Here is a 25,284-nt window from a genome sequence, read left to right on the forward strand (position 1 = left end):
TGTATGCACAAGCTAATATACTCCTTAGAAAATTTGGATCGTGTACACGTAATGTTAAAGTTGCTTTGTTTAAAGCCTTTTGCACACCACTTTATACTGCCCATTTGTGGTGTGGCTACACAAAAGCCAAATTTAAAAAGTTGCATGTGGCATACAATGATGCCTTTAGGCTTTTAATGAAGGTCCCTCGGTGGACCAGTGCGAGCCAGTTGTTTGTGCATAATAATGTCAGAACACTGAATGTTGTTATTAGAAATTTTATTTTTAAGTTCTCTAAGCGACTCATGGATTCTGATAATAAAGTTATTCAAGCCTTTGTCAAACCTGGGCAGAGCAGTGTCCGGTACACTTCTGTGCTCTGGAGACACTGGAGAGACTGTTTATATAGTTTACATGTGTAGTGTTTTTTTTTTTTTTTTTTTGGTTGTTGTTGTTTTTTTTTGTTTGTTTGTTTTTTTAAATTTGTATTTGTATGTAATTTTATGGACCATTTTGAGTCTGGAATAAAGATTATGATGAAAGATTATGATGAGTCAGGGGCCAGAGTGTATAATGCTCAAACTGGGCTCTGGTCAGTTGATTATCACCTGGACGCTGTGGAAATTCTCATCTTTTTCCCTGGTAACCATAATTATCTTCATTCTTTTCTTCTTAACCAAATAAGACAGAACTGAGAAGTGTTGGTAGATTTTTTATTTTCTTAAAGTCATGTTTGATACTGTGGCTATTTTACCAGTCACAATGCAGCTGCAGAATTAGTATTAACAGCAGAACACAGGATGGGTGCAGTTCTCACAGATAGTCACTGGTAGAATCCACAAGTCTGACAAATTCTACATCAACGAGATTTATTCCTCTGAAGTGTAAGTAAACATAACTTCTCACAAATAAATGCTGTAATCAAAATATGTTTAGGGCTGACAAGCAGAACTTTTCAACACAATATATAGTACAATAGCATAGTAGCTATATTATGGCATTCTCCTGTGCAAACATACACCAGAGCGCTGTAGTAGGGTTGCTCCAGGTACAACACAACCCACACAGGAACTCTCTCAAAGGACTATAAAGTCTGACAGCAGCTTGTCATGGCTGGTTACCTCTGACTAAATGTTCAATGTCATTGTCTGCCCCACTGAGCTGTAGTCAGTAATCAGTCTCCACTGAGTCCCTTGAGTCTGGATCAGCTTTGTCATTTAAACAAATGAAGGACTTCATAAAAAAGACACAAATACAAAGGATGGCACACATGGATTCGAAGTGCATGTATCTGCTACATTTAAATATTGATCCCTGACCTGAAAAAGTCATGTGCACAAACAGTTGCCACCAATGGTCAAGTGATCAAATTTGAAATTGGTTGGACGATCTTTAATACACTGCTCAAAAAAAATAAAGGAACACTTTTTAATCTAAGTATTGCATCAAATCAGTGAAACGTGGGATACTGATCTGGTCAAGTAAGTAACTGAGGGGCTTTTAGGTCAGTTTCAGCTGCTTTGGTGTTCATAAAATTAACAACAGATGCACTCGAGGGGTAACAATGAGACAACCCCCAAAACAGGAATGAGTTTACAGGTGAAGGCCACTGACATTTTTTTCTTTCCTAATCTTTTCTGACTGTTTTTCACTAGTTTTGCATTTGGCTAGGGTAAGTGTCACTACTGGTAGCATGAGGCGATACCTGGACCCTACAGAGGTTGCACAGACAGTCCAACTCCTCCAGGATGGAACATCAATGCGTGCCATTGCCAGAAGGTTTGCTGTGTCTCCCAGCACATTCTCAAGCGCACGGAGGAGATTCCAGGAGACCGGCAGTTAGTCTGGGAGAGCTTGACAGGGCTGTTGAAGGTCCTTAACAGACCAGCAGGACAGGTATCTGCACCTTTGTGCAAGGAGGAACAGGATGAGCACTGCAATAGCTCCACAAAATGACCTCCAGCAGACCACTGGTGTGAATGTCTCTGATCAAACAATCAGAAAGAGATGTAATGAGTGTGGTCTGAGGGCCCAGCGTCCTCTAGTGCCCACTGTGCTCGCTGACTGGCACCGTGGAGCTCGGCTGGCATTTACCATAGAACACATGAATTTGCAAGTCCACCACTGGTGCTCTGTGCTTTTCACAGATGAGAGCAGGTTCACCCTGAGCACATGTGACAGACATGAAAGGATCTGGAGAAGCTGTGGAGAACGTTATGCTGCCTGTAACATTGTTCAGTGTGACCGGTTTGGTGGTGGGTCAGTGATGGTGTGGGGAGGCATATCCATGGCGGGACATACAGACCTCTACAGGCTGGACAATGGCATTCTGACTGCCTTTAGGTATCAGAATGAAATCCTTTGACCCATTGTCAGACCCTACAATGGTGCAGTGGTCCTGGATTCCTTCTGGTGCACGACAATGCCCAGTCTTATGTGGTAAGAGAACTCATGCAGTTCCTGGAGGATGAAGGAACTGATACCATTAGCTGGCCCCCACGCTCACCTGACCTGAATCCAACAGAACACCTTTGGAACATTATGTTTTGTTCCATCCGACACCATCAGGTTGCTCCTCAGACTGTCCAGGAGTTTAGTGATGCCCTGGTCCAGTTCTGGGAGGAGATACCCCAGGACACCATCTGTTGTCTCATTTAGAGCTTGTCCCGGCATCGTTGGTCATGCATACAATCACATGGAGGCCATACAAACTACTGAATACCATTTTGAGTTGCTGCCAAGGAATTTCAGCAAGATGGGCTAGCCTGCCACATCAGTTTTTCACTTTGATTTTGGGGTGTTTTGAATTTAGCCCTCCTGGGGGGTTGATAATTTTCATTCCCATCAAACAATGTGGCACTTTTCATTCCTAACACATTATCCAGTCCATATCAATGCTAATATCCAGTTTGTTTTTCCCTGTATTGAGATATGATGTATTTTCAAAGTGTTCCTTTAATTTTTTGAGCAGTGTAGATATACCTTAAAGCACTGATTCCCCACTGTGAATTAGGAGTGTGCATTATTGCATATTCATGTAAAAATGATTGACAGTAGGTCTGACAAATTATAGTGTGTAATCAATACCACAACATTCTGTGGTCCCTCACCATTCACACTATAGTTAATGGTAGGTCATTAAAACAACTAGAAAGATTATGATCATCATGAACAACAGGTTTTGACAATGTCTTTGCTTTCAGGAAACATTCTTGTTGGCCAAAGGATGCAAAAGTCTGTTTGAAATGATAAGTTAGACCAGTAAGTCAGCAACAGAGGTTTTCATGAGTCTAAAATTTTTTGCCCAAAGCCAAAATGGCCCAAAAACAACCCCTTTTCTTTCCTAGGGTATCAAACACCACAGCTGGTCAAAGCTGCTTACGTCTCAAAGAAATGCACAAAGTGACCTTTGACATCATTGTCTCCTGTGTTAATGTTAGATATTAAACATGTAGGAGTCTTCCTGTTTAAAAGAACATCACAAGTAGACTGAAGGGGTTGAGGTGATATTGGTCACAGGACTTTCACCCAGCAGACTGTGGTTTGTGTCCTGTACTGGACCAATATTTTTTTCCCACTTGGTGTTGTTTAATTGTGTGATTGAAGTTTCTTTTGTCTCACTGTTTGGACAAAGTTAGGGGAAAACAAAGATTTAGTCTAAAATATACACTTACACAACATTAAGCACGTTACAAAGCCTTCTTCTCGGTCTATCTAACTATCCTGTGTAGTAAAAATGACAGAAAAGTTACATTAAATGGTGCTAAATAGTCCCAATGCATTCAAATATGACACCGAGGGGTATGACTAAGCAGTGTAATGTGTTGGGAACAAGACAAGGCTTAAATTTGCCACCTAGAACTGAACCCGTCGACCTGAGCCTATGTAGAACTGAGAAATGCTGGACCCAAGCCTGGCATTTCTCCTGATTGCCAATCATTTCACAGCAGATTGCTATCAAGAACTTAATGTTAATTTACAAGTTGTCAAAACAAAGTTTTATGACTTATTTTAGTAACCCTCTCCCTGGCTGTAATGTATATATTTCATCATCCAAAGAAGAAAGCTGGTACAATGCATTCAGATCTTCTATTATCCTGCTCTTGCTGATTGAAACAGCATGACTAATCTACTCATTATTTCAGCCGTTGCGATCACAGAAATGGATTTAAAAAAAAAAAAAACATACTCATTTATAATCACACCCATAGTGCCACCAGCTGAACCACAACAGCAGTTAAAATCCAAACAATAACCACATCCAGACATTGTTTCACCCTCACAGACAAACAGAGCAGCTGCAGTTGTACTAAGAATCACTAGTTGGACATTGTCAGACTGGTCTTTAACCTCTTAAACTTAATTTATTTACAATTAAATTTATTTAAAAAATCTGTGTTTTTGCTTTCCAGCTGATGCAAAAATAAGTGGAAATTGTTATTTGTCTACTACACATAGAACAGATATATAATAATAATGATAATAACAGATATAATAATTAGGTCCCACTCTGACTGGTCCTACGTGAAACTGGTGCTTGTAAAAGATTGCAAGGTACATACTGAATATGCACAAACAGGCACTGGGGGGAAAGGATATGCTATCTCAGCTGCAGTCTGAATGAAAGTGGTTTGTTGCGAATTCATGACAATATGCGTCGAGGGGTTAAAATTAATTATGAGCAATAAATGAGATATAGGTGTCACATCACCTCTGGTTTCAGTAGCTAGCATCAGTGGGGTGCTTCCCTAAAATCTGTTAATAGATTCAGGCTAGCTCAGCTCAGCTCTGGTTCTGCTGTTTTGCACACGCTAACCTCTGTTCTCCTCTCTGTGAACTTTTCTGGACATATCCAGTCTGACACACAGCTTCACTCAGTAATACTCTACCAGCCTACATATCCTTCAGATGTCTATATAGGGCTCACTAAACAGAGTCTTTAGTTCAGACAGACTTGGACTCCATGTGGGAAGTCGAGAGCAGGGATGCATATTATCCTGGGAATACTTCCAACTGGACGTGATAAAATCTCGACAATAAATTCAGACTAAACTGCTTTAGTGTGCAATGCCTCATACCATTTTAATGGATCAAGGAGACATTTGAAGATAAGTTTACATTTCAGTGTGCTGCAGCTGATCAGCTACTTATTACCTGCAAACTGACGTTAGCAGTGCCCTGTTAAAGTTGTGTAACAGTGTTTTGTCTCATTCTTTATACTGTACTTTTGACATTTTGATTTTGTCAGCCTGAACCTGATCCGGTGACATCTGATATGCGGTAGGGGAGAAGAACCTAGAACTACAACCATTAACTAAATCTGAAGTAGTTACTAAGACGAGGAAAACTAGTTATGAGCAGAAGAAAACTGTAATCATCTACCATGATCTTCTTCCTTTATGATTCGAAGATACCGTCACTAGAAATCCTTGCTGCTCCCACTGAGCGAGAGTCACAATTCCTGCACATGTTGTCAGTTGAACATAAAGACATTTAGAAAGTGTGTCTTTGAATGAGCAGTTCAAGCTTGGAGCTTGTTGAGATGACAGACAAGATGTGCACTGCTTCCAGATGGCTCTTCCTCCTCTTCTACTGACCGAACAGAGCAGATGCAGAGGTGTGCTGTAGCCCTCTTTGTAAAATTTCAAGAGTTATGAAACTGAAAGTAGGAGGTTGGGTAGGATGGAGAGATTGGCAGATCTTCAGAGGTTGGTGTACCAGTGATGTGGTGAGAGTGGAGCAGGCAGCATGAATGAACACTGCCTCAGTTGTAAAGCACAATAAGTGGGTGGGTGGGACTGATGACACCCTGACTCCATGCCTGTTTGAACTAGTACAAAGTTCCATACAGTAGATGTTTTGAGGCACTCGTTAAAACTACTAATCTGTTTTGTTTTTTTTTTCATTAAAGGACCATGTCTTTCGAGCCAAGTAAAGCATTAACTTCAGAAAGTTGTGACTGTGGAACTGAAAGAAAAATCATTTCAGACAGTCTCTCTCTCCAAACAAATACGTCAATGTATCAACTAATGTTAACAAAAGGCAATCAAGATCAGACTCACCGTGTTACTGCAGGTTCTGTAGCGGATGTTTTTGCCATCACAGCTTCTACAAAGCAAGGAAAAAAAAAACATATCGATGAAAACCACTGTGTGTGTGTGTACGTATATATATATATATATATATATATATATATATATATATACACATACACACATACATATACATACATACATACACAGTGCCTTGTGAAAGTATTCAGCCCCCTTGAACTTTTCAACCTTTCGCCACATTTCAGGGTTCAAACAAAAGATATAAAATTTTAATTTTTTGTCAAGAATCAACAACAAGTGGGACACAATCATGAAGTGGAATGAAATTTATTGGATATTTTAAACTTTAACAAATAAAAACCTGAAAAGTGGGGTGTGCAATATTATTCGGCCCCCTTGCATTAATACTTTGTAGCGCCACCTTTTGCTGCAATTACAGCTGCAGTCTATCAGTTTTGCACATCGAGAGACTGAAATTCTTGCCCATTCTTCCTTGCAAAACAGCTCGAGCTCAGTGAGGTTGGATGGAGAGCGTTTGTGAACAGCAGTCTTCAGCTCTGCCCACAGATTCTCCATTGGATTCAGGTCTGGACTTTGACTTGGCCATTCTAACACCTGGATACGTTTATTTGTGAACTATTCCATTGTAGATTTGGCTTTATGTTTTGGATCATTGTCCTGTTGGAAGATAAATCTCCGTCCCAGTCTCAGGTCTTCTGCAGACTCCAACAGGTTTTCTTCCAGAATGGTCCTGTATTTGGCTCCATTCATCTTCCCATCAATTTTAACCATCTTCCCTGTCCCTGCTGAAGAAAAGCAGGCCCAAACCATGAGGCTGCCACCACCATGTTTGACAGTGGGGATGGTGTGTTCAGGGTGATGAGCTGTGTTGCTTTTACGCCAAACATATCGTTTTGCATTGTGGCCAAAAAGTTCCATTTTGGTTTCATCTGACCAGAGCACCTTCTTCCACATGTTTGGTGTGTTTCCCAGGTGGCTTGTGGCAAACTTCAAACGAGCCTTTTTATGGATATCTTTGAGAAATGGCTTTCTTCTTGCCACTCTTCCATAAAGGCCAGATTTGTGCAGTGTACGACTGATTGTTGTCCTATGGACAGACTCTCCCACCTCAGCTGTAGATCTCTGCAGTTCATCCAGAGTGATCATGGGTCTCTTGGCTGCATCTCTGATCAGTTTTCTCCTTGTTGGAGGTGAAAGTTTAGAGGGACGGCCGGGTCTTGGTAGATTTGCAGTGGTCTGATACTCCTTCCATTTCAATATGATTGCTTGCACAGTGCTCCTTGAGATGTTTAAAGCTTGGGAAATCTTTTTGTATCCAAATCCGGCTTTAAACTTCTCCACAACAGTATCTCGGACAGCCTGGTGTGTTCCTTGGTCTTCATGATGCTCTCTGCACTTTAAACAGAACCCTGAGACTATCACAGAGCAGGTGCATTTATACGGAGACTTGATTACACACAGGTGGATTCTATTTATCATCATCAGTCATTTAGGACAACATTGGATCATTCAGAGATCTTCACTGAACTTCTGGAGTGAGTTTGCTGCACTGAAAGTAAAGGGGCCGAATAATATTGCACACCCCACTTTTCAGTTTTTTTATTTGTTAAAAAAGTATAAAATATCCAATAAATTTCATTCCACTTCACGATTGTGTCCCAATTGTTGTTGATTCTTGACAAAAAATTAAAATTTTACATCTTTATGTTTGAAGCCTGAAATGTGGCGAAAGGTTGAAAAGTTCAAGGGGGCCGAATACTTTCACAAGGCACTGTATATGTATGTATGTATGTATATATAAGATTACATTTTCAACAGAGACAGAGGTTTACAATATTAGGCAGCTGACGAGTTTGGTCGGAGCAGTGAGTAACCACACAGTTAAGTGTCTAAAGATGGGCTGAAAGCTGCTACAGGACTCCAGAGACTTCCAGAGATGTGTCGGTTTGGTAGAAACAAATAGGATCTAGCTTGGTCTCTGCTTTTGTTTGTATGTAATGTTCATGGGGTCGCATTGTTGGCATGATGGCTTTTAAAAAGAATTTTGGAGTTAGGTCAACATTATTTCCAAAGAGTACAATCGTTTTTCCATTTCTGTTCTCTTGTGTGCATTTTGTCTCTTTTGCTTCTGATATTATTGAGCAAGGATGTGCTGTGAGCCCAAAATCCAATGTAGAGTTCGATATAGGTTTTTATTCATTACTAATGTCATTTAGTACCTCTTTACTGGACATATTTGATTGTTGTTTTTTTGTGAAGAGGCAGTGGTGAAGGCTTTAAGAAAACTGCTAGTTTACACTGGAAACAGGAGAAGAGAGAAGAAAGCTATCTAGACATGTTTATGTATTGATAAAGAACGACATTTGAATCATTTACTTTCATGTCATAATGTATATGAAAGCATTTGCTTACTTGGAATTTTGTAAACTTTTATAACCATCTGTATTTCTGCATGACTTGAAAGATTAGCAGACTTTCATAAAAGACAAAGAGAATCCAGTTAAACAAAATAAGAAGAAAATTATTATACTTGCTTATTTATTGAGGAAAAATATACAGTACAGTGAACCCTCGCTATAATGCGGTTCACCTTTCATGGCTTCGCTGTTTCACGGATTTTTTTAGCGCAGTTTTTTTTAATGCTTTTTTTAAACAGTGCATTGTGTTCTGCATCCTGATTGGGTAAGGGACTGACCAACGTTAACAGTCTCTGCGCCTATCCTCTGCCATACAGGCCAGCGCTGCCTGCTGTGGAGTGCTGGATTATTTCTCTCCTTGGTCTCCATGTAGTGAGACACCCTGAAAGACGGAGCAGCCTTATTATTTTCCCCCGCCGTCAACCGGACAGTGGACGTGGTCCCCAGCCGTCTCTGGCCACCGCAGCCGCGTTCCCTAGGAGAGGAGTGCGGGCGCGAGCCTTCCCCACCCCCGACCGCTCCAGTTGATTCAGCCAGGCCCGCTCTCTGAGGCACAAGTACGCCGCGGCATCCACCTGGCTGCAGCTGCAGCACTCCCCCAAGTACAGTATTGTATAATATCTGTAAAAAAATAAAGCTGACTACTTCACGGATTTCGCCTATCGCGGGTTCGAGGGTTCACTGTATTATATATCTGTGACAAAAGTAGTTGTTGATCAGTCCTGCATCAGTTTGGAGAACTTTTAGCACATTCATCCATGCAATATAGTTTCAACTCGGGCTGGACGATATGGGCAAAAAATAAAATCTTGATTTTTTTAGTCATCTTAGACGATTACGATTTTAATCGATTTTTGTTGTTTCTTCGCAGTCTGTTTGCTATGGCTAGTGCTAGCCATGCTGCACTCCCGTAGCTGTGAGCACTCTTCCCATTCTTTAGGATGCCTCTGCCGGAGGTGCTGAAAGAGGTTAGTTGTGCTGCTACTCTTCGTTTTCACAGTACTTTTGCAAACCTTGCACATGACTGTAGTTTGCTCTGTGTCAGTCTTGTCAAAGCCGAACCACTTCCATATAATCGATGTAACATGAGGCCCTTTTCTCGCGACCAACTCTTCGTCTGCTGTTCTGTCCATCATGATGGGGGTGTGAGTGTTTTGGCAGAAGGAGATGAGAGGCGGAAGCAAACGCCAGTGCACAAGTCGTGAAAGACAGAAGAAGAATCTCCATTGTTATAATATTTAAGCTCGCCTCGATTTTACGATTTGGCAAATTTTCAAATAGTCAGGTTTTAAAAACACTAATTAATCAAATTAGTTTGATTTATCGCTCAGCCCTAGTTCCAACTCTGGATTGTTGGTGAGTTTTCTCCTCTAACTGCTTGTTTAAGCTTCTTCCACAACATTTCTAATACATTATGATAAGGAGTTTGCCTTTTCTAAAACATTAACTCTATTCTCCCTGACTTCTAATTGCAGGGTATGCAGGTCAATTTCTAGGTCCCTCGCATGCAATGGAATCTTACACAAAGTGCATTTTGGGCAAGACGCTGAACCCAAAGTTGCTTCCTTACAAACCAGTAACAACTACACTGCCAGTGGTGTGTGAGTGTCTATGAATGGGGTAATGAAGCAAAACAATATGAAGCGCTCTGCATCCTGTAAAAGTAAAGAAGTGCTACACAAGTGCAGTCGACTTAACCATATACCATTGCTGTTCAGTGTTCTCCAGATGAAGGAAGTTAACCTCAGTCAATGAGAATGAGGCCTTCAGTTGCTCAGACATCACTCCTGTGTTCATTTTTGACCTTGCAGACTTCATAGTGCCTTCAAGTGATTTTGGTCAGTTGACCATTTCCAAAAGTATTTTGAAGATCACATTTTGATAGATTACTGTATGCTGTTCACACTTGATACGTCAGTCTGATTAAATTACCTGCTGATTCCAGAGCATGGTGCATACTGGTCCGGTTGCGGTGTGTTTCCAGCTGCTATCCGGTATGTTCACCTGGAGTGGGCCGCAGCTCACTTCTACTTTATGCAAATTTGATGAAGCGTGCAGAGATCCGACACATCACAAAACTTTAGTCAAGTGTCTAAACTAGCAGTCAGTGAACTAAAACAATACAATCACCGATTCAGCTACCACACAGCTTGTTTCTCGCCTCAAATGCTTTCAAAAATATTTTTCGCATAAGCGTTTTCGAAATAAAATTAGGAAGTTTGCGGCTGAGCCGCTTTGTTTATCCGACCCATCTGCTGGACCGTCAAACTGAAAGCGTTGTCACCTGACTATGAAGTGTCCCGCAGAAGGTGAAGCTCTGCCATGTGACAATGTTGTGGTCTGCTAATGACCGTCCACCATCTGTGCAATTTTCAGATGCGGTGCATTTACGTGCGGGAAAAACGCATCTAGTGGACACACAGCATGAGAGTTTTGGTTGTAGATATACTCATGTGTGGTGATTGCTGGGGTCTTATGGGAGGAGGAGTTGTGGTGGCAAACCAATCTGGCAAGTTGACAGGTGTGGAGAACCAGAGCTGGGAGGAGGCTTGGAGCTCTGGGCTAATCACTCCTGAAGAGTGCCAGGTGTGATCTGGAGCTCAGCCTTTGGCCAACTATAATCAATTCACTCTCCAGGAGCCATCCAGACACCCAGGCTGTATAATTTCAATTCTAAACACACGGCCACCAGAGGCCGCAACATTCACCCATTAGTCTGAAAACGGTCAAATAATCTTGTCTCTCCTTCCACACAAAGATTAATAAAAACAAACCCTGAAGTCATTAAGTGGATCTAATCTTGAAAGGAATGGGATATAATAAATTATGCCATGAAGTTTTATTAAATGAACTGCAGAGTTTGACTCATGCAGGAAATTAAACATCAAGAAAGCTCAGACTCTTAAAACAAATCTGCATCCTTCCTTCACTGAAGAGCAATACAATATAAATACCATAAGGTCCTGAGAGAAACAAACCTGTGACCAGTTTTACTAAAGTGGATGTAAAATGGAAAGCAAGTGTCCGGACGTTCAGGCTCAGTTGACATGTTCTTTCAAGACTCATCAACATCTGTCTGTCATCAGCGGCGAGATATAATGAAAACAAATGCATTGCCAAAAGGCTATAGAATGATGCCCTAGAACAGTCAGGAATAGATAGACTGTGATGACTTCCTGTACAAGCAACGCTGCATAACAAACAGTCGAGCGGAGACAGACTGACAGCCCAAGTGTGGGTTTTAAAAACAGGAGGATTTGATACTTACACACTTGATGGATTTATCCATGTAAGGAAGACTGAGAACACACTGAGCCCAGACACCAGCTCCCTGACTTTCCACTATCCCATCCACAACTGCATGTAGAAAAGTCTGGACTCAATTTTCCAGCCCTCTCCTTCCCTGAAGCCTCTTTTTAGTGACTGCCTTATTTCCAAATCTGACGAGTTATGCCAGGTACAACGTCAGAGCTGTTTGAAATAATGTCCAAAACTATGAAAATAAGTCAAACTAAGCTACAGTGAAGTAGAATGGTCCTTTAAAGTCAGACATATGCTAACGTAATACAGGTTATGTGGATGTAACATTGACATTATTTACAGTCCTTCAATCTTTCACCGTGCTGTCACAAGGAATGAGTCAGTTTCAGGGTTAATGACAGCACTTCATCTAAAGCAGGGGTGACAAACATACGGCCCACGGACCAAAACTGGCTCCCCAGAGGGTTCAATCCAGCCTATGGGATGACTTTGCAAAGTTACAGAGACAACAATAAGTGCAATTTTTCAATAAAAAATAAGAGCAATTTCAAATTTGTCCACTGTACTGCCACAAGTTTGATGTATTTTTATATATATATTTTACACATTTACAAAGCAAGAGCATAACTTAACCTTATCCTTAATAGTTCCCATTTAGTTTGTGTTGTGTGTCAGTTCAGGTAGTCAGTACTACTACACGGACGTGGAAATAAACGTAAATTTTAAATAAATTGTAGATCTTGAAAAGTTGTTTTGATCATAAAATTCGTAAAATACTATTTCGTTCAGTTTCAGATACCTGTGACTAAATGTTTTGTTCCTTTGTAGATGCTCTGTGATCTGTAAGTTGTCACATGTAAGTGATAAACTGAGGCATAATATTGTTGAAACTGCACTTTTTGTTCCTGAAGAAATTTCAAGTTGTTCATGATGTTTTGGTAAAAGAATGTGAACATTTTCAGAATTGTTTTTTTTTTTTTTGCACTAAAACAAAAGGACAAAAATGTAAGTTGTCATTGTTTATGGGTTGTTATGCTCTGATTTTAATGGTCATTTGAGATCAAATTGGGCTAAACGTGGCCCCTGAACTAAAATGAGTTTGATAACCCTCGATTTAAAGTTCCTTCCAAATAACTGTTGCATAACTGTATGGGTGTTTTTTTTAAACATTTGCTGTGAACTGAACGCAGACAGGAAACAGGATTTTAGTGAACAATTAAGTTCATCTTCTGAATGAGTTGCTTCCCTGTCATGGGGAGCTGTGCTTATGCAAATTCTATTTTCAAAAAAAAATGCCTTTGTGGCCTAAACCACATTTTTTAAAAGATATAAAATAAAATGACTGAAATGCAACTAACTAATGCATATTTTCATCAACACACTAAATCAAAAGCAGAAGTCAAAACTGATACTGTCAATTAATGTTCCTTCATTTTGATAAAGTCCCTCACCTCGCTCATTCCCACTCTCACCCATGAGGCCACCTTCCCTGTGCCTGGTACTGTCTGAGGGTGTTTTTTCCTCCCTTTTGAACAGATTTTTATTTACTTTTTAATTCCTCCCACCATCGCTGACTGCATAGAGATTCCAAAGACAACTCTGGATTGTTGGGTTCTCTGTTCTTGGTATATAGTATGTGAAGTGCTGTGAGATGACGTGTGAATTAGCACTATATACAAAAAAATTAATTGAATTGAATAAGACATGCAAATGCATCCAACATAAGTTGTGAGAACTTTTTCATCATCTGACATGTCTACAGGACAGGTGTATCAGGTTGTATCATATGCCAGCAGATAGGTGAAATTGTATTTTCGTGGAGCAAATTCTGAAAAACCCTTTCAATAATGAAATACAATAACACAGGAGAATTTGGAGGCACTCATGGGTCTTTGGGCTGTAAAGCAGTTGCTCACTTTGAGCTGATGGTGATATAGTCATGGCTGTGATGTAGGTTTGGTCATTAAAGTTAATACAGATGTCAGTGTAACGTTCAAAGTTTTTTTCTGTACATATAATAAGATAAGTGAGCAGAATACACAGATCTCATAATCACCCAGACCTCTGCATTATCAAAAACTTTCAGTTTCATTTTTGCTGCATTTGTTTGCTGTCCTGAGGTCGTTGTTGGCAAAGACAACAGCAACACACAAATGGCAGAAGAGCGGGAAAACCGAAATGATCGGCCAATGGCAGCCTTATGACTGCAATCTACATTCCATTAGTCAGACTAGATGTCAAACGAGGCTTACCCTCCACTGAGGCAGCGTCGTAGAGAATAGGAGGCCCCTCCTCCACAAGTTCGAGAGCAGTCACTCCAGGGACCCCAGGCATCCCAACCAATGTCTCCGTCTTCATCTGAGCGGGTCGTCCTGGACGCCTACGCAGGGACAAACACAAAGACTTTACTGATTTACGTGTGTGTGTGAGCATGCAAATCTTTTCAGCCCCAACTCAAGTTCTATCAAATAGAGCCAATGCACACTTCAATAAATGTCTAGCTCTCACACTTGGTATTCTCATACAGACAGGAACACAATCATTGTATCCTTAATAGCTCCATGTCATGAGGCATCTACTGTAAAATCAATACAGATGCTCCACAAAAAACAGGGCAAAACAGATATTTAACAAAACAAGATATCCTTTCCTCAAAGTTGCCATTTTAAGATAACTGTATGTGTGGCAGAGCCGACTTACTTCCTCTGGTGCCACCATGAAGTGGACTTTTTTGTTTTCAGGTGAAATAGCTATGCAACTTTTGCGTGGACTGCTATGAAATTTGGTACCATGTTAGTGTTTCTGAAATATTTTAATCCAATCTGAAAATCTTGGTTTGAGACAGGATACCCACAAAACTATAAACACTTCAGTCAATCTCAACTGTATTTAATATTCAGCACAGACTGGCAAACAGCAAGCTAAAAAACAACTAAATTATCATTGTAGACTTAGTAGACACAAGTATCAACATTCAACTTTAATGTGCTTGCATGCTAAGTTAAGAATGCAGCTAAAAGCACTGCTGTGTCAAACTGGCAGTCAGCAGTCATTTGTGTTGAGAGTTTTGTTTGTACCCTGCCCAACAGTTATCTTTGCCATCGATGTACAGTTTGGATTATTTTAACTTTTTTTTTTTCAATCCAACAGGTGTGTTAGATCAAATCAATATTCTGAGACTGAGTAGTTTTCCCATTGGAATAACTGTATGTGATGTGTATTGCCATTAGTTTTCTTAACCATTTAGTACTGCACAGTCTAGAATGCAACATCTAAAGATGCTATCCCTCTTTTATATGCATGTTAGAGTGTTTTCCATGTGCACTGGCCTGTGACACCACTTATCAAGCTGCTATAACACAGTGGTAAGGTCTCTCCCCAGAATGTTCCACCATTATTAGCATTTCCTGACATGGCACATTCATGACCTTTGTTGTGTAAACTGGCAGCTCCACCACCATTATTGCCATCATTGCTGTTGGACTGCCTGGTTTCACAATCATTCACACTTGAAGACAGGGAAGTCCTGGGTCATCTATGGGCCATGTCAGCTGGAGTGACTATAAACATCTAAAACTCCCCATCAGTCAGAACTGCAGCTTCTTGAATGAGAGGTGGAATGTCTCCAAAAACCTACACGAGAAGTCCAGCTGATTTCTACTAAAGCTCCTACATTTAGTATGGCCTGGATGACTGAGAATCTACACAGACATTTGCATAGCAGTTTTCAGAACAAGAATTTTCAGTCAACTTCTTCAAGAAATTACCCTGAGCCATTTTCCTGTGTGTATGGTGAAGTTTTACTAATCCTTTAAACTCACCCCCATTACTATTAATGCTTTAAAGCATTTTGTTTGATTCTTACAGTAAAAATAGTGTGTACCACATGTATGTGTGCCTAGCATTGCCAGGCCAATTTCTATGGCACTGTGTCAACACTGGAGAAAGGTCTGTCTACACCTAATTATTATTCTCCTGCAGGAGAAAAAAAAATGCCATGGTTTGTTTGTATTTCGTTAAGTCAGTCATATTGAGTAATGCAAAGCCCAGGATGTACAGTCGTGAACAAAGGTTTGCATATGCGTGCAAAGACCATCCATGATCTAAATGGGACATATGTGGGCAGTCTTGAGTTTCTATAGCTGATGGAAAGAAACCCATGAATCAACAAACAAACAAAAAAAATCTTTGTCACAAGAAAGAATAATGCATTTAGATTCTTTCAAAGATTTAGTATGTGTCTTCTGGGAAAATGGAAATCTGTAGAAAGTTGTGTTAATTTTCCTGATGGCATAATCTCATAACTTCTTGTCAGTGATTACAATTGACTATGAAAATCTAAAATGAACACAGTCAAAAATCTGTAATTGTTTTGCTGTGACAAACATGTTACAATAATTCTACCACAGAAAATTCTGAGTTATAGGACATGTTGGAAAGTTAAGACTACCATTATCTGTACAAGTGTATGTAAACGTTTGTTCACACCTACAACAACCGTGCACCTGCTAAAAATCTGACCGGGGTGGGGATCCAGATTTTCTACAAAACTTGCCATTTTCAATGTGTAGTTTGCCAGGTGACATGCGCAATAAAAATAACAGCCCTATAGTTTACATCCAGCAAGTCAGACCACTCTTAAGATGACAGAAAAGGTATTTGTTTTCAGTTTTGATTCAGAGGGATGACTAAAAATTCTGTAAATTGATCTCACCAGAAAAGACCAAAAGGCTCTGCAACATTTTTTTTTTTCGCAATCATGCTCAATAAAGTGTGCTGTAGCTTCAGAAGATTAAAATATATTGGGCATGTACTTCTACTGTCAGAACACTTTTATATAATCCAATCTATACTCAAACACATCTAATTCAATGCAGTTGAGTAACTTCTGTTTCTTGGTGCTCAACTGCTATTTATTTCACACATTGTCATGCCATTGGGAATTTAAAAGAGACCAGCAATTAGTCAATGCAGGCCGGAGTCCAGTGATAAAATTATGTGTTTCAGGCTAGTAGCCTCTAAAAGCTGTGACAGCCTCCATGCATCTCACTGCCAACCTCTCTGCCCTTATCTGCTGTATGAAAAACTCAGATGAAAATGAGAGCAACAGAGAGTGAGGCTTTGATAGAGGGAGGGGGGTGGAAAGAGAGAGGGTTTCCTGACTGTGTGTCACCAAAAATAGAAAAATTGGCTTCCTTGGGTCAGTGATGTCACCACCGACTCTGTGGTACCAGACAAAAAGGTTTCCCATACTGGAGCTGTGTGTGTGTGTGTGTGTGTGTGTGTGTGTGTGTGTGTGTGTGTGTGTGTGTGTGTGTGTGTGTGTGTGTGTGTGTGTAAGAGGAAAAATGAAGCACAATGAAGTATGTATGGAAAATACTGTAAGTCAGAAAAGGGAAGAACTGGGCCTTTGAGAGCACTTTAAATTGTCCTGTATTTCACTGGACCAATAGTCAAACCCTGGCAGCCTATTAAGCAAGTGGGAAGGCTGCTTTTTCCTGGAGAAGTGACACTGAAGTCATTCCACCAAAACAGTTCTTCCTGTGTCAGGAAAACTCACAGCACAGGAACAAACCGTAATTCCTCCGACAATGTTATTTATGCCTGGTCAACCAGAATTCACATTTCTGACATGTCTCTGCAGGTTTCATTTCACCAAGCCTTCCAGGCCTGGAGCACTAGCTCTCATTGTAGCTGGCAGAGCAATACACTTTGCAGTCTTCAGCCTTCTTCTATCAACCCACAAATGTTTTGGATTGATCCATGCATCTTCAGCTGGAGCACTGAAGGGGAAATCTGTATTCTTGTGTTTTTTTTTTCTCTACCTGCTGCATCCAAAGAGACGGACTGATCCACTAGAGAGGAATTGGACACATTAGCACTCTACTAATAGGATAAAACCACCTTTTGTTGTCGGGCTCAGCCGGCTAACAGGCATCACAGACCTCCAACAGTAATAACATCGGCATGAGAAGAATCTGCCCAGCCAAGGGTTTTTTGGCCTGGATAGGCACCCAGTCCTATTGTGTTAGCTCTGCATAGCTCAGTATCAGCAATCTGTGTCCACTGACAACCCAGATGACCTGGGCATGTAGAGTATTTTTCTAAGTTTACCAATAAGGTTGTAACATGGAACTAAGTCAGCCAATACATGCAAGTTCCATTGGTATTACTCTCTAATAAGGCACCACCACCAACTGCAAATTTGATGGCTCATTAGTGAGAATCATTTTATTCTAAGTTTTCCCAAACTGCCTCCTGGAACCGCAAATTGTGTCGAAAGATTAATTTAAGATTACGTATGATGAAATGGGAAGCGAAAGAAGAAAGCAATTCTGCTACAGAAACTGTATGTTGATATTATTATTCTGTGAACATCAGATGCAGGAGGTGGTTGGGGCATATGGCAGGCATCAGAGACTGTGGTTCCTATCGAGACAGCTGTCTGTGTGTGGTGACAATCTTTCCCTAAAATGTGGTGGACATACGTATTCATTCTCTAGGTGTAACCTAGTAGTCCCAAAACCGGTCAAACTAAAGCCCAAGAACAAATTTATGAAGCATTAATAAATCATTCCATACCTATTTTTTTTACAACTCCTAAAGGGCTTTCATAAAATGTCCCTTATTAATTTAATTTCCATTTAGTAAGTCTAGTATAATTCTTACTCCTAGAGTCAGAACATTTCCTGAAATAAAACATGAATCAACTTTGTAACAAGTTTTTCAGCACGTCTTGCACGGATTTCACTTTAGCTTTGGATCAGTTAAACTAACCCTGAACTATGAACTGAAAGGTCGGCTGACTACTGGGACAATCTCTCCATTTATTCATTAATTAAACCATCCCTTCATTTGCTGGTTGATCTATTCATTGTTTTTGTCATGTCTTCTTTTTCGTCCATTATTCCCAAACTGCATCACAGATTTTCCTCTTTGACTGAAAGCCATGAAACACGCACAAGCGCAAATCCCATTAGGTTGCTTCACACTGGAACTCCTGCAGAATTTCAGAGCTGGTAAACAGACTTGCATCACTTTGTTTGGTTGTAGGAGCTCCTACAGAGTGAAAAATAGCCAGCAGCAGTAATCTCAGTTTGTGTACTGATATAGAAGTGTGTCAGATGGGATTAAAGAAAAAAATGCCTGGCTCCTTAAGTGCATGAGAATGTTGAATGCAGGAAACAATCTATTCTTTATGAATTCTATGAAATGTATAGTCAACTCACTTCACTGTGGCTGGTAATCAAAAAAGGATTGTTTTCACTATGACTGTGGCAGGGGCTTGCAAATCAACTGTGTATGTTGTAAAGTCAATACAAAACTAATCGGCGTTAGCAAGTGATGTTCTCTGTGATCAAGTGGAGGCCAAGGCTGTGGATGGGCATTAAATCGATTTACCTTCAACAGTATTTCAATTCCCTTTCTTACTTTTTTAGATACTTTGAGGGGCGATTCTACAGTCTCATATCATGCTTACCATGAAAACACATGCTGTACAATCTCAGATTTAAATGCAAAAGTCGGGTGTTGCAGATTTACTGCGTACAGTTCCAAACATCCATTGGTTTCAGTTCATATCTATACAATGAATTAGGAACCTCTTCAAACTGAGCTGTGGAATCTGAGAGTGCACCAAAAAGTTGTCAGTATGCATCTTTAGAACTGCTTGTCCAATAACCTTGGAAACCCCCCTTCTGCCACACCTATCCAATGTCAGAACTGCAAGGGTGCCACTATTGCCATCAGTTTTAACCCCCATATTTAAACAATTCTACATCTCACTGTCCATGGCATACTTGTCACAGGTCAAGGATGTATCAGCAGGATTCCATTTAATTTTTCAGAGGAGCAGCAAATAAACTTAGTTAGCCAGCAGCTGATTCATTTTATTGGTGCTACCAATAACTTGCAACAATTAAGAAGGCTCTCACCTTGTATTATGTCTGCTACTTCTTGCTAGTTTCTGTATAGAAATAGTTTAAGTTGTACCACTTGTAAAACTCTTGGTCCATTGACCCGTCTAACAGGAAAGTATTGCTGTAATGTGCACCAACATGACAGCTTTGTATCAGAACTGATACTGAAAAGTGAAGCAGCCAAACTGGAAAAAGTGACTACGGAAGAGAAATGCTTGTCAGTAAAAGAAAGGAAAGAATATGGTATGGAAAAATAACACCTTTGGGATGTGGTTCAGATTATGAGCGGGTTCTCCACTGATCGTGTGACACAGTGGATGCCATATAAACACCTTTAGTTTGTTGGTTGGAACAGTACTGTGGCCATCTGTTGTCAGATGCAGACATTGTAGCAATTCCCCTAAAACTCTGGAATGTTTACTGTAAAGTATATATATATAAAATTTGAAAAAAAAAACATATTTAAGGAGTGCTCCTCTCAACTTAAATTTGCTGATGCAAAGTAGGTTTAGACATAAATGTACATGATTCAGATTAAAAAAGGCTCTCAACCCCTAAAACACACCCATTTTTTTCCTCTATTACCATTTTAAAACACAGACCATCAAATAATTCTGATAAAAATGTACAATAATTCATTCAACGCTTCCAGCAGACCTACCCTGTCTGGTCTATACTGGTGTTCAAAGAAAGCACCATCACCCCTTAAAATAAAATGTACTACCCAGGAAAAAATACGAAAGAACATGGGAAAAACAGAAGGGTTGACAAGTTGGTAATTAAACCACCGTTTAAACCGAGTTGACTTACTAAATTTGTGACTGATGCACACTGGAAAGCTGTTTGGGCAACTTGATTGACAAGTCCGGTCTCGGAGGAAACAATTTAAGAAAGAAGAATTTCATAGTGGGAATGTCAGTTTGATTTAGTTTGAAATTCAGTACAAGGCTTAAGATTACTTCTTATGTTTGTTTCTTTTTTTGTTCTCTTTTTCTTGCAATGTCAAGATAAAGAATCTGCTAGACGGCTTTGACCTGTTACGTCCGTCTCATTCATATATGGCTGGCAGGTTGGACTTCGGACTCATTATAAATGATTAAGCTCATTCCCTGGCTGATTGCAGCAGAGCTCTCACACTGGGAGACCTGGCCTCAAAATACCACTGACAACTGTAAAAACTTAGCGTATCAGTCTGGATCAACAACACGCTGGGCCCTTCATACACAGCCCACAGCAGTTTATCATTCTTTGGAGAGCTGTGTTTACGGAGCACAGCCAACATGGTGAGTTGTGCACACATTTCCTCACATAGGACTTGCCAGTGACATCCCATACAGCAACAGGACAAATAAAAATAACTCAGAAAAGCTGAAATGAATCACAGCCAAGGGAGTGTCAAATGGCTACTTTAGGCTGACTAGTACATGAAATACAGTGGTGGAAAAAAGTTTTCAGACACCCTTAAAATTTTACATTTGCGACCTTAACCTTAACCTTGCCAACCATCAGACAGCTGGGCAGCTGTGGCTCAGGTGATAGAGTGGGTTGTCAAATAATCGCAAGGTTGGCAGTTTAATCCCCGTCCCAATGCCGAAGTGTCCTTGGGCAAGAAACTGAACTCCAACTTGCTCCTTATGGTAAGCAAACACCTTACATGGAATCTGTGTCATCATTGGGGTAAGAATGGGTAAATAACACCGTAATTCGCTTTGAGTAGCACTAAGGTAGTAACATGCTATATAACTGCAGACCATTTACAATTCGAAATTAAACTCCTGTCAGGTTAGGTGTGCTCTGTTCTTTGATTGCTTTAACTTCTCCCTTACCCATTACCTTCGTTCCAGGAATGTTAAGTCCAACACCCTGTCAATGCAGTTCATGACTGTTAAATCCCTTGGAAAACCAGAGACCATCCATCCCTCTACGTGCATCATTGCCTGCTTTACTTGCCTGAGATCGAGACAAGTCAGGCAAGCTTAGGTCCAATAACTGGATCCAGGTAATGATCTGTCTAACAGTCTTGTTGTCCCCAACTGTGTGTGTTCCCAGGTTCTCCAGTGGGCCCACTAGACTCATGTGCCATCCCAGGATTTCCGGACCCGAACATTCCTCCACCAACTCTTCTAGTGGCCAGCTATGAACAGAGACACGAAAGAATTCCTCACTACCTACTCCTTCTGTCCTCAGAACAAGTTCACCAAACAACCCAGCTCTGGTTTCCTCCTTCCACTGCCAATACCGAAGCGGCTTTGGTTCCGTATAGCCCTGGACTTTGTAACCAGCCAACTACCCTCTACAGTCGTCCGCCATTGCAGATCCTTGATACTTGAACTCCAAGTTTTAATCTACAATATAGAAAATAATGCAAACAAATAAAAAGCACTGAATGAGAAGGTGTGTTGAAACTGTTGACAGGCAGTGTATATCACAAAAAACTGAATTCTTGCAAAACACAAAGAACATCAAGTATTCATTGGGCTCCTGCCAATAAAAGTGTCAGGGCTCCCTCCTCACCCCCGTCCTTCCCACCTGATATCCCCAATACCCCCTTTCCCATCTGGTTTCTCTTCCTCTCCCTCTCATGCTCCTCTCTCCCTCTCCTGCTCCTCTCCCACTCATGCTCCCCTCTCTCTCTCTCTCTCTGTCCTTTGGTTTCGGTCTGTGTCTCCCTTCAGTCTCCCATCCGCTCCTCTGCCCTGTCTCTCCCTCTACAGCTCGGCGCCTGAGTGGAGTCTAGCTTCCCAGCTGACTCCACTCAGGCAATCAACCACCTCTACGGCTCCCGGACAGCTGACGGACATCACTCTGATTACTCTCCACTGCAATAAGAACCGGCTTATCCTTCCACTCCCTGCCAGATTGTTGAACAAGACTGCACAGTTCAGTTCACTCTCTAGCCTCCTGTAAAGTCTGTTGAGTTTTTTGCCATTTCCCTCACGTTGTTTCTCCTGCCCCTCATCTAGACCCAGCTGTCCGGGATCCCCGCCGTCCTCCTTCCCCTCCGGTTCTCCCCAGACCATTTGGCACCGGTTTCCCCCCCTTCACTCGGACCCTCTTTTCCACCCGGACCTCTCCTGGAGCCCCCGGCCTGTTTCCAGCCCCAAACACCACTCCACCAGTCGCTTTCCCCGCTCCTGCATCCTGACGCCTCTCACCCTCCGCCATAACCCACCTCCCCAAACAATAAAGCGCATTCTCTTTCCACCCAGCCTTGGTAGTGTGGCTCTCTGCTAAACCGTGACAAAAAGAAGTAGAATTTTTAAAAAAGGAGTGAAAAGCTCACGCTACTCTTCTACAGATAAAGAGCTGTAGTTGATCCAGAACACCACTGCCAGAGTCCTAACTAACACCAAGAAAGTGGACCATATTACACCGGTCCTCAAATCACTACACTGGCTTCCTGTTAGTCAAATGATAAACTTCAAAATCTTACTCTCGGTCTACAAACCACTGAATGGTCTTGGACTAAAATACATCCTGGATGTATTAGCTTCACATGAAGCATCCAGAACCCTCAGGTCATCAGGGACAGGTTTATTGTGGGTTCCAAGAACCAGAATCAAAAATAGTGAAGCAGCATTCAGCTATTATGCTCCTCACCTGTGGAACAAACTCCTGAACATCTGAAGTCTGCTCAAACTGTCAGCTCTTTTACAACCATGTTGTTTACTGCAGCTTTTTCTTAGATGCCCAGTCTATTGTCATGATCTTACTGCTGTTTCATGTTTTATTTGTATGATTTTAATGTATGATTATAATATCTGCCTTGAAATAATTTTTGTAATTAATTTTCTGAATGCATTTCTTTGCCATTGTAAAGCACTTTGAAATGCCCTGTGTATAAATGTACAAATACTATTGCCTGGGGACCAGACAGCCTTTATATTGTGTATTACAAATACACAAAGTCAGTCTGGAACTGCTCCATTGAACCAAATCTAGCCCAGAGGCGGGACGACCGATCACAGCTTGAATTGGAGAGAGCCAATCAGCGTAACACATGTGTGACGCAATCACTAAGCGACCTAACAATTGCCTTTCCGCCATGATGTTTTGTAGTTTTAACAGCTTCCTTTGCCGTACAGGGGTCCTGAGGAAAATCTAAGCTCTCCCTTTCAACAGTGGAGGGCAGCATTACGCATTCTATCGTACAGCCTGCCGGAATTAAAAATACATCCTTTTCAAAAAGAAAAGCTTTAAGAGCTGCTTCTTGTTGAGGTTTTAAGGACAAATTCAGCCCGTGCAAAACAGAGGAAAGCGCACGAGAGAAACCTCGCTCTGTTGCGGTCGCATCGTTAACTCCCGCCTCTGGTGCTCTGATTGGTTCGGTCTGATCTGCTCGGAGCTTGAAAACCTGTCAAAATGTGTCAATGGAGGAGGGCTAGACCGTATTCCCGTATATCCCTTATAACGGGAATACAGTCTAGCTAAGCTAGGCTACAAATACTATACAAATAAACTTGCCTTGTCTTTCAGATAACCTATACATCAAACAGGATATTAAGCACTTTTCACAAACACCTGTAATCAATTTTCTGCCTGTTAATCAACATTTAATCCTTGGTTTCTTGCACGGAAACTCCTTTACTAAGCCCACATATGAACCATGGTTCAAATATCCATAGTCTAATCATTTTGGAGCTCTCATCAAACTCATGCACATTGAAGCCTTTGAAGCAAAAATCAACACAAAACTGACAAAGAGGGATTTTAACTGTCCGAGAAAGACAGTGCCCAAAGCGCCAAAGTACCTTTAAATATAAAGGCAGAAGAGTAAGAAAAAAAAAATCATTGCTGATCATGCACACACTGGGTTTGCTGAGAGTGGGGAATGTGAGACAATTCAGAGTCTCAGTGGAGAAAATTTTACCATCCAAATACTTGACTTAGTATTTAGTTTCAACATCCAGAAATCTATTTATCTTGAGGCTTCGGCTGTACTGTGCAAAAATGTACTACATGATGCATATTAAATTATAAATATTACATTTACTAAGCTAAAGAATAAGGTAAATAATTAGGCCTAAGATCCCAGGTCTACAGCTCAGGGTACAGTGAAACCTTTGCTATTGTATATAATGCACTGGTAGTGTTACAAAAATTGAGACAGACATATTGCAGGTTGCAAATTCTCAGAAAAAGCTTCCAAGAAAAAGTTACACACGATTACAAGTAGTGGTCACTGAAGCAGAATGGTGATCATGGAGCTTTTTCAGCTATCGGATGAAACTAGGTCACAAAACTGAGCTGGGTTAATGCAAACTCTCATTTCAAGCCACTTATTGAATCCAGCAAAACTGTTTAAAAAATTATTACTGTACTTCTTATACAGATATGCACTAGCCACAAGCCAAAATGACTTTCAGTTTGGATCAGTTGGACCCTTTTGTTGCATGTTATTCCCCACCCTTTTTCCTCACTGTCTGGAATAAAATGTAGGCACAAAATATTAACAAAAAGTACACTGTGAAGAAAATATCGAGTGGTACAGCAACTGAGCAAGTATTTTCTGTTAGGTTTTTAATAAAATAAAGATAAAATTAAAGACAGATTATAGACATAAGCATTATATCCACCCCTACTTTTCACCTCTACCAAAAAAAAAAAAACTCAAAACTGTGGATGTTAGCCTGA

The 25,284-nt window shown here is 40.7% G+C and overlaps 1 protein-coding gene across 8 annotated transcripts in view; it reads right to left on the minus strand.

Moving 5' to 3' along the window:
* The window catches only part of adamtsl3 (ADAMTS-like 3), a 159,167-nt gene that overhangs the window by 73,535 nt on the left and 60,348 nt on the right, over positions 1-25,284 (minus strand). For all 8 annotated transcript variants that reach the window (XR_007937122.1, XR_002596633.2, XR_007937121.1 and 5 more), the window contains 2 exons: positions 13,984-14,111; positions 6,042-6,087 (listed from right to left, as the gene is read on the minus strand). Coding sequence is in view for 5 of the 8 variants with exons in the window: in XM_022213933.2 (XP_022069625.2) it covers positions 6,042-6,087; positions 13,984-14,111 (174 nt within the window). In the remaining 3 variants the exon portion in view is untranslated. The remainder of the gene's footprint in view (positions 1-6,041; positions 6,088-13,983; positions 14,112-25,284) is intronic.

The sequence above is a fragment of the Acanthochromis polyacanthus genome, chromosome 2 (assembly GCF_021347895.1).
Source record: "Acanthochromis polyacanthus isolate Apoly-LR-REF ecotype Palm Island chromosome 2, KAUST_Apoly_ChrSc, whole genome shotgun sequence".
Classification (NCBI taxonomy): Eukaryota; Metazoa; Chordata; class Actinopteri; family Pomacentridae; genus Acanthochromis; species Acanthochromis polyacanthus.